The sequence below is a fragment of the Seriola aureovittata genome, chromosome 3, assembly GCF_021018895.1.
Source record: "Seriola aureovittata isolate HTS-2021-v1 ecotype China chromosome 3, ASM2101889v1, whole genome shotgun sequence".
Classification (NCBI taxonomy): domain Eukaryota; kingdom Metazoa; phylum Chordata; class Actinopteri; order Carangiformes; family Carangidae; genus Seriola; species Seriola aureovittata.
Window position 1 is genome coordinate 31368271 of NC_079366.1, and position 10000 is coordinate 31378270.

The 10000-nt window shown below is 46.5% G+C and overlaps 1 protein-coding gene across 2 annotated transcripts in view; it reads right to left on the reverse strand.

Annotated features, from left to right (window-relative positions):
* Nucleotides 1-10000, reverse strand: part of meis1a (Meis homeobox 1 a) — a 31784-nt gene that overhangs the window by 17455 nt on the left and 4329 nt on the right. The window contains exons 3-8 of one of the 2 annotated variants that reach the window (XM_056372730.1): nt 9268-9409; nt 8074-8124; nt 7479-7529; nt 7079-7222; nt 5286-5397; nt 1135-1274 (exon numbers count right to left, since the gene is read on the reverse strand). In XM_056372730.1, coding sequence (XP_056228705.1) covers nt 1135-1274; nt 5286-5397; nt 7079-7222; nt 7479-7529; nt 8074-8124; nt 9268-9409 — 640 coding nt within the window. The remainder of the gene's footprint in view (nt 1-1134; nt 1275-5285; nt 5398-7078; nt 7223-7478; nt 7530-8073; nt 8125-9267; nt 9410-10000) is intronic. The other variant, XM_056372731.1, reaches the window with a different exon arrangement.

Sequence of the window (10000 nt, forward strand, 5' to 3'; positions counted from 1 at the left end):
GTCTGAGCCCGTCCCTGCCTGTTGTTACTGCGGTCCAAACAACAGTCCAGGACCAGAGTCTGGACTGAACCCAATTAAGCCCCTTAGTCCCGTAGGAGTGTGTACACTTCAAAATATCACCTTGTCTTCAGAGCATCATAACTCCGCGACCGATTGAGTCGGAGACGCAACATTTTTTCTCCTTAAACTACAGAATCGTTGTTTTCTAACGAGCTCCTGTTCATCCGTGTGAGTCTCTGACTTCCATCAATACACTAACATTAAAGTCAGGAAATATTTGGAGTAGTTTCACCATTTGTCTGGAGCATGGCTGCTTTCTCTCTCTCTCTGTTTATTGATCGATTCGCTTCATTCTTTGCTGGTGACGTCTAGAGTCACGTCACTCAACTGTACATTCCTATTGGCTCCAGTGGGAGCTGTCACAGCCAATCAGAGCGTCCAATTCAGAGGCTTGAATGGGAGCAGTGCTGTTTTGTTCTGAGCTCAGAGTGAGGAGAAGTTGAGACAGAAACAGACCGACGGATGAGCAGCAGAAACTGAGGAGCTGATGAGAATAACTCCAAAGATAGAAATCACCTCTAGAGCAACTCCAACAGATCTGTGATGAAGTTTTCCTTCTTTATTCTGGTTTACAAAAATGTCTTTTAGTTTTATGGGCTGTTAATCTCTGTTATACTGTACAAGAGTCTTTACTGAGTATTGAGCTTGTGCTGTTTCTGAATCTGTGCAGCACTGAAACTTTAAATGAGAACTTTATTATGACAAACACAAAGGAATGAAGAAACGAAAAAGTCTTATTGTGGGTTCAAATACTGGAGCTCACGACCCCCAAAGTCTAATCAGTTCGTCCTTGAGTCCAAAGTGAATGTTTTTAACAAAAGGTGAAGAAGTTCCCTGAACGTGTCACTGAGACGGACGACCGGCTCAGAGAGATAATCATGTGACGTTAAGCACGTGACCATAATGTTTCAGGTGTGTAGTTCTAACTTATTACAGCTGTTATTCCTCTTGCAATGATCCGTCAGAGCTAAGTGTTAGCATTGAACCAGGGGGAGCCAATCGTCACTCAGCGTCTGTAGAGTGACACCTGAGACAACACGCCTCCATGAGGTGAGGTGCGTTTGATTCACTGACCGTCAGGTGCTGGAACAGCCAGGCTCTCAGGATGTTGGTGGCCACTTTGGGGAAGATCCCTCTCTTCTTGTTGTGCAGTTTGTCTCTGTCGGGGTCGTCGTCATCGCTGGGCGACGCCACGCCGTTATCCAGACAGTCACCTGACCAACGACACGCAGAGGAGAAAACACACCACTGAACTTTTTCATTTCCAAATTTACCAAACGTCGGTGACCAACTCTGAACGCTTCTGAAAACTTTAAAGATCAATTTAACGACATGTTTTATCCTGACCACGCCCCCATCACATGATCAGGAAGTGAATCCAAACAGAATCATCACTATGCATTTAAAGGAGGTGGAGACACTTGAATCACACGTTCATCATCAGTTTATAAACATGTAATAACTGTTTTCTAACAAACGTGATCAGATGAAAACAGCTGACGCTTCTGTCGTTCACATTTCCCTCTGCTAGCTGAAGCTAGCTGACGTTAGCTGAAGCTAGCTGACGTTAGCACATACATGAGGCCAGGCTCCGAGCGAACACATGCCTTCACTCATGGACTCTCCCAGTTGATGAGTGGAATCAAACCGGTGACCCTGCAGTCACGAGCCGGCCCGCTCCGCTCTGTGACCCTCCCTGTGGCCCCCCCCCCCCCGCAGGTTCTGGATGGTGGTGAATACTGCAGCATTTCAACTGAAAACCACTAAAAGCTGCGGCCTGGTGTTTTTACTGCTCTCTCTCTGCCGGTTTAATGAGCCTCATTTTCTCCTCAGTGTTTTTAACAGCGCCGGGCCAAGGTTAGGGCGACGGTCCCTGGCAGCCTGCGGCGGGTGCTCCGGGTCCGCCGTCCAGCCCAGAGGCGGCGGTGGACCGGGGCCTCGCTCCGCCTCAACAGAGGCAGGACTCTGCCGAGCGGCGGAGCCTGAAAAGGTGGAAATAATCATAAAAATGATGCGTAACTCCATAAACAAGCTCTCAGCCTCATTAGGGCGAACCGCGAGCTCCCCGGGGCTGATTTACACCCCCACCCCCTCCACCACACTCTCGCTCTCTCCTCAGCTCGTAGGGGAGAGAGAGGGGAGAGAGAGAGAGAGAGAGAGAGAGAGAGAGAGAGAGAGAGAGGGGAGAGAGAGAGAGAGAGGGGGGGAGAGAGAGGGGAGAGAGAGGGGAGAGGGAGGGGAGAGAGCGGGGAGAGAGAGAGGAGAGAGAGGGGAGAGGGAGGGGAGAGAGAGAGAGAGAGAGAGGGGAGAGAGAGGGGAGAGGGAGGGGAGAGAGAGAGAGAGAGAGGGGGGGAGAGAGAGGGGAAAGAGAGGGGAGAGGGGAGAGAGAGAGAGAGAGAGAGAGAGAGGGGAGAGAGAGAGAGAGAGAGAGAGAGAGGGGAGAGAGAGGGGAGAGAGAGAGAGAGAGAGAGGGGAGAGAGAGGGGAGAGAGAGAGAAAGAGAGAGGGGAGAGAGAGGGGAGAGAGAGGGGAGAGAGAGGGGAGAGGTCCACCTCTACTGCTAATGGTCTGTGACGACTCGGCTTCACAACAACCCGTGGACTCCAGGAGGGAGGGGCGCCTCAGAGGAGGGAGGGGCCCAGAGGAGGGAGGGGCTCAGAGGAGGGAGGGGCGCCTCAGAGGAGGGAGGGGCTCAGAGGAGGGAGGGGCGCCTCAGAGGAGGGAGGGGCGCCTCAGAGGAGGGAGGGGCTCAGAGGAGGGAGGGGCGCCTCAGAGGAGGGAGGGGCGCCTCAGAGGAGGGAGGGGCGCCTCAGAGGAGGAGGACTTACAGTAAAATGACTTCCTGTAGTTAGTGTCAGTTTTTTTCTCTTTAGAAAGAAAAACTGAAAAACAATCTCTGGGGACTTTTCTAATATTTGAAACGTTTCAATTATATTAAGTTGTTTTGTTTTTCTGCTTTTTTTCCATTTCATTTAGTGATTTGCAGTTTAGAGCGAGTTCTTGCTTGAACACTGTTAATGACATTTATGGATAAAGAGGTTTCCTACAGGTCGACCTCGACACTCTGCCGTCTCTCTCGCTCCTCCGTCACTGTTTGAACAAATCTTTATTATCCGAGCTGGAGAGAGACGGAGCGAGAGACTCTTTATTTTCCACCACGGACCATTTGTCTTCTGCTGGCGATGGTGGGAGGGGTCCGATGAATACCAGCCAATCCGACGCTCTAATGACCTCACCGCTGAGGTCGGTGCTGGAGGCGTCAACACGACACCTCCTGCGGTGAGAGCTTAACTTATAGGCGGCCAAAAGTATGTGGACACCGTGACGGTGTAACAGCTTCCTCCGGCTTCGGTCTGAGCAGATGTTGAACCGGCTGATGTGACAGCGGTGAGGTCCACACGGATTCTGACTCGGTGCTGGATCGGGTTCAGGTCAGGGACCAGAAGAACTGTTTGCTTCCGTTTCTAGTCTTTATGCTAAGCTAGGCTAATCTGTGGTTGTGTGATTCTCTCTCTCTCGTCCACGATTGGCTGACAGAGAAAGCTCATTCAAAGTGACAATATTATGGTCTATGTCTGTTCTCCAGGATGACAAATTAACGCCGAGCTCGGGCCAAACCTGCTGCGGAGTCGGGCTGCAGTCGGCAGATGTCATGTGAAGTCCTGCTGCACCGAGCTCCTCACCTGGTGAATCTCTGATTCACCTGGTGAGGCTCTGATTCACCAGGTGAGGCTCCGGCGCAGAGTGTGAGTGATGGTTCAACAGACTGAGAGCTGCAGCAGCTTGTGGTCTGGCTGCATGTCCATCCAGTCACACACCAACCATCTGACCCACACAGGTGAAAACAGACTGTTTCTGTCCATGGATTAGTCAGCTAATTGATCCATCAACTGATCAAATAAAAAAAAAAAACATTGCCAACAATTCTGATAATCAATCGGATCATCAATCATTTTTTTAAAAAAATGACAGAAATTTATCTTGTGTAAATAAAGATGGCCGTCGCATCTGTGACGAAAGCCACAGGTTTCTGAAGCTCAGAGTGAGCTGCTTCACCGTTGCCATCTGGGCAGTGTCTGACTCCGCCCCCTAACTCCCAGTTAATCCAAAAATTGACAAAGAGGAGGGGCCTGTGTGGAGCCGAGACTTTGCTTCCTGCCGGTTTGTAGCAAGGATACGCCCCCATTAGCATCGTTAACATCTTGCTCAAAGGCTAACCAAAGACTAGTTAATTTGATGGCTAATTAGCTTGTTAACAGTTAAGCTAACAATCCAGGCATGGGGGCGCAGACACTGATACCTGCTAATTAGTGCTTATGAATAAAATAATACTAGAGTTTGATTGTTCTGTAAAAACAGGAGCTCAGACTTTCTCGTGTTCTGTCAGTTTCCTATGACAACACCCACCTGTCAGTCAAAGAGGCCACGCCCTCAATCCTCCATAACTTTAGTCCTTAATAAAATGTAAACAGGGGACTAAGCATCAAATCAATCACTTTCTCAGGCAGCAAAACTTTTTTCTCCAGATGAAAAAAACGTCAGAATTCAGAGTGTGATTCTATTATTTTTATGCTTATTTGCTTTAATGATTCAACGTGTCCTGATTCGTGATTCAACCAAACCTGAAGACTTTGAATTCAGGACGTTAGTGCAGGAATTCAAGCATGAAAAGGTTCAAGTGAAAGGAAACTTTGTGAGACTGAGTGTCCAGATCTTATTTATGTGTGTGTGTGTGTGTGTGTGTGTGTGTGTGTGTGTGTGTGTGTGTGTGTGTGTCTGTGTGTGTGTGTGTGTGTGTGTGTGTGTGTGTGTGTGTGTCTGTGTGTGTGTGTGTCTGTGTGTGTGTCTGTGTGTGTGTGTGTGTGTGTGTGTGTGTGTGTGTGTGTGTGTGTGTGTGTGTGTGTGTGTGTGTGTGTGTGTGTGTGTGTGTGTGTGTGTGTGTGTGGAAACATAAAGCTCTCTTTCTTCCAGCTCTGCTCAGCGTCTGTCAGCCTTCATCACTCTCTCACTTCCTCTTTCTCTCCAACGTCTCCCCCCTTTATGTTCAAACTCGCATCACATCCAGCATGACGGAGAACCTCTGCCCCCCCATAAACCCTCACACACACACACACACACACACACACACACACACACACACACACACACACACACACACACACACACACACACACACACACACACACACACACACACTCCAGTATTAATGCACCCCTGCATCAGTACCTTGTTCACTGCTGTTGTCTCCGCTGTGAGACGTGTGTCCACCGCTGGACGGTCCCGGCGTCCCGGCCGAGCGGATGGACGCTGCGTCGTCTTGATCTCTGCTCCAGGAAATCTGCAGAGGACGACACAGAACGAGAGCAGGGCTTTAACCGGAGCGTCATCAGAGTCACACCTGAGAGGAGTCCTGTCTCCTCTGTGTGAACATTAAACCACAGAAGAAGAAGAAGAAGAAGAAGAAGAAGAGGTGGTTAAAAGATCCAGTTGGAGCTCAGACGATGGAAACATGTGGAGAACATGAAGTGAGGAAGGTTCAGCCTCCTCATCATCACTTCACCAATTTTCCCTCCTCAACCAGCATAAAAACCATATCACTGTCCCCGCCCACAGTGTGTGACTGACAGGTGATCAGAGTAGACACGCCTCCTCTGGGACCAGGAGGATTATCAGCGTACGACCCGACCGAGAGGAGGCACTTGAGAAGGAAACCGGAGCTTTCGAGCCGCTGCTCAATGGTCATCCAACACTAAGCTGCTGCAGTTCACACTCTGTGGTGTTTAAAGGGTTAAAGGCTCGACAAGTGGCTGCTGGGAGTTTCACCGCTGAGGAAAACACTTTCATTTCAGCTGCTCAGGGAAACAGAGGAGTCTTCACAAGGGTGTGTGTGTGTGTGTGTGTGTGTGTGTGTGTGTGTGTGTGTGTGTGTGTGTGTGTGTGTGTGTGTGTGTGTGTGTGTGTGTGTGTGTGTGGCTCCTGCAGCTGGATCATTAAATCTATCTGCTCATATTCCAGCTTCACTTTCTGGGGATCTTTGGTAAATAAAACCTGCAGAGCCTCTTCAGTCTTAAAGGGACAGTTCCTGTTATTAGACGTGTGGTTGTGTGAGGCAGTCATATCGGTGTTATATATCTATATATATCTATATATATATATATATATATATATATATATATATATATATATATATATAGAGAGAGAGAGAGAGAGAGAGATATATATCTAAAAGACGAACACTGAAACAATCCAACATCTGTGTGAAAGAAGCTTCATGTAGAAGATTTTCATCTTTATCTTCCCGCCAAAACACAGTTAGTTTCAGCTCTTTCTGATTCCCTCAGCACCATGTAGGTGCTTGTGCGTAGGAATACGGAGGTTCAGCGGTTTAAAAAAAGTAGTGCCAAAGGAAAGAGCTGTTTGTATTTTTATGTATTTGAAGAGACATTTTATAAACGGGATCACATTCCTCTTCTTATTAGCTAACCTCTCTGTGGCTAAATGAAGCTAAAATACCTTTTCAAATAGTTTTCTAAGTTCTATTATTTATTCATGACTGTATTTATAAATGCTTTATGTAATGAGAGATTTATCCTGTTTTTGTAAATCCATTTTTAAATCTGAAGTATTTATTGATGGATTCATTGTTCATTTCTAAATTCTTTTTACGATTCCTGTTTTTAAAGTTTATGTTTATGAAATGAAGATCTGCTTCATCACTCTCCGTTTCTGCAGATTCATCGAGCTTCAGTGAAAAAGTCCGACGTGTTGAAACAATAAGTTTTATAACATTAAACCTTCACATTTTATCTTTAAATGATGCAACTTCAGATCAGCTGAAAGTACAGAAACAATTCATCAAAATCATCTGGACTCCATCCAAACCTTGATTATTGATTATTGAATATTGTCTGATCACGTGTGAAATGATGTTTCTGACTTCTTGTCTTCAGCAAATACACAACATCATTTGAAACTGCAGCGAACAGAGATGATGAACAGCTGATTCACGGCGAGCTCACCTGGTCCAGGTTGTTCGATGACCTGATGAAGTCCTCGCTGTCCGATTTGTTTCCGTCTCTGTCGTCAATAACCAGATCGATCGGCATCTTCCCTTTCAGACAGCTGATGTATCGATGGCAGAAATTATCACAGAGCTCGTGAACCTGAGAATAATAATAACAGAAAGGTAAGATGACGTGACGACATGAGTGAAACGTATAAAACATATAAAATAAAGATTTACATGTCGACGTGTAAACAGTGACATTAAAGGATCACAGTGGGATCTGCTCAGGATTAATCCTGGATTAGCAGCACGGCAGACATCTTGGTTCTAATCTCATTACTTCAGATTAAACAGCAGATGCTGGCTCAATCAAACTGTGATAACTAAGAAGGTCAAAGGTCACTGAGACAAACCTTCTCCAGCTCCAGGAGGTGGAAGCGCAGCACCTGTATCGACTGAATCATCTGCGAGACAAAGAACAACCAGAATAAAACTGAAGAAGAAGAGAAGTTCGTCAGACTGAGTTTAAATGTTTAAAAGGGTTGTTGACTTCACACATCACGACGCACCACCATCAGCCGAACCCTGGGGTTGTGCTTTATTTTGAAAACTGTGGGGTTGTGTGTTTTATTTTGAAAACTGTGGGGTTGTGTGTTTTATTTTGAAAACTGTGGGGTTGTGTGTTTTATTTTGAAAACTGTTGGGTTGTGTGCTTTATTTTGAAAACTGTGGGGTTGTGTGCTTTATTTTGAAAACTGTGGGGTTGTGTTGAAGTCTGGACAGACAGAAACTGAGACCTTTGTAAACGATGAGGTCATACCCACGGTCTCTCCTGATTGGCTCTCATCAGCCTTTGCTAGCAGCTGTTGTTCACTTACATTCTGTGTTTTAATATAATCTACTTCCTGTTTACACCGGCTCGCACATGCTCAGTGCAGGTGAATGGTCATGTGATGTGTGTTTTCAGGTGTGTTGGTCTGGATGAAAACGTAGTCGTGTCATACTCACCAAGTTATCCAGCTCTGGGTTTGATGAAAATAACGGCTTCTCCGATCGGATCTACACACACACACACACACACACACACACACACACACACACACACACACACAGTTCTATGATACTGTACTAATCAATACTAATCAATAGCAGTATATTAACTGACTGAACTGAAGCACAGTACACATGAATCTAATCAGATCTGAAGCACCGTCACTTAAAACCAACAGGAAGTGAAACGATGACTTGATTTGAACTGATGACTGTCGGCCATGTTTTATGATCTCGGCATCTTATGTTTTATTTTTCATGGTGCATTATTTTTATTACAATTTCATAATTTTATTGTTTGTCATTTAAATTGTTTGTAAAGTCTTTTTTTATCTGCTCATGAAATGTTTTGATTATGTTTTAATGTAAATTCATGTCTCTGTTGAAAAGGAGTGAGATTTACCTGAAGAAATAAAACAAATCCCTGGTGGTCCTACATATCCCATGATTCATTGCACTCCGTTAATGAAAGTAAAGCGGAGAGTCTAATGTCAGTATTGGTTTTCAGGTCTAATGCTACAAATGTTGAAACCAACAGATTTAAAATTAACTAGTTTTAGCGAAAAAGAAGTTACATGTTGTCAAGGTTGCTAGGCAACAGGAGCCGTGCTTTGTGACGCAACGGTAAAGGCGGGAACAGCTGGTGACACGAAGAGGAAATCCTCGGTAGACCGGACCGTCTTCAGGGTCTACGAGGGACCACGTCCTCTGACCTGAGACACAGCTGTTAATAATCCGCTGAGTGTTTTTATTCCTCCGCCCGGCAACAGTCAGAGCGGCGGCCATTTTGTTTTCAGGTCATCCGTCCGTCTCGTTCTCGTGGACACGATGTCTCAGTGACACCTCGACTCAACTTCTTCACATTTAACACAAACATTCCCCTGGACTCAAGGATGAACTGAGTAGATTTTGGTGGCTAAAGGTCAAAGGTCAAAGGTCAAAGGTCACGTTGACCTCACAAAACACTTTTTAGCCATAACTCAAGACTTGACAGTAATTACTGATATTTCTGTGACTGTGATGAACATGACGAGACCTGACACTGGTGTGAGTGGAGGGGGAGGAGTTAACCACGTTGTGCTCATCAGACTTTTATAATGTGTAACGGACGTTTGTATTTTAGATCGTCAGTGAACAGCTGTTTGGCTCTACCTGTTTGGAGAAGACAGCGATGTCCTCGTTGAAGGAGTCCGAGGAGCAGACGTCTCCTCCGGCCACGCCGCTCTCCCTCGGCGTGCAGGTCGCCAGCTCACACTTCTCAAAGATCAGAGCGAGCAGCGGGAATAAAGGATGTCTGCAAGAGGAGGAGGAAAAAACTGTAACACGAGTTCCCAGCGGCCCTGAACGTCACAGAGAAACTCCACAACAACGATCATGAAAAGATAATTAACACTGGAGGTAAACGGAGTTCAGTTTGTCACATTTAAAAAACAGGAAGATGAAGAGTCATGAAAGCGTCTGAGTCTGAACCGAGTCGTTCAGCAAGAGACAGAAACAGTCAAAGAGAAGAAGGTGGACTGAGAACATGAGCCACTCATTATATATAAACGTTAGACCCCCGCCTCTCTCTCTCTCTCTCTCTCTCTCTCTCAGGTGAGTTGTGGTTAATGAGGTCATCTCTGACTCAGGTAAACGTCTCTGATAGAATAAAGCTCCCAGTTCACTTCCTGTTTCAGTTATTAATGACATCAGTCTTTAAGCTACGTCACGTGGTCACAGAAGAAGAGACTGAACCAGCTGCTGACACGTCACATCTCGCTGCTCGTAATTGCCGGCTCGGCCCGGCTCGGCTCGGCTCGGCTCGGCTCGGCCCGGCCTGGCCTGGCTCGGCTCGGCTCGGCTCGGCTCGGCCCGGCCCGGCTCGGCCTGGCTGGGCTCGGCTCGG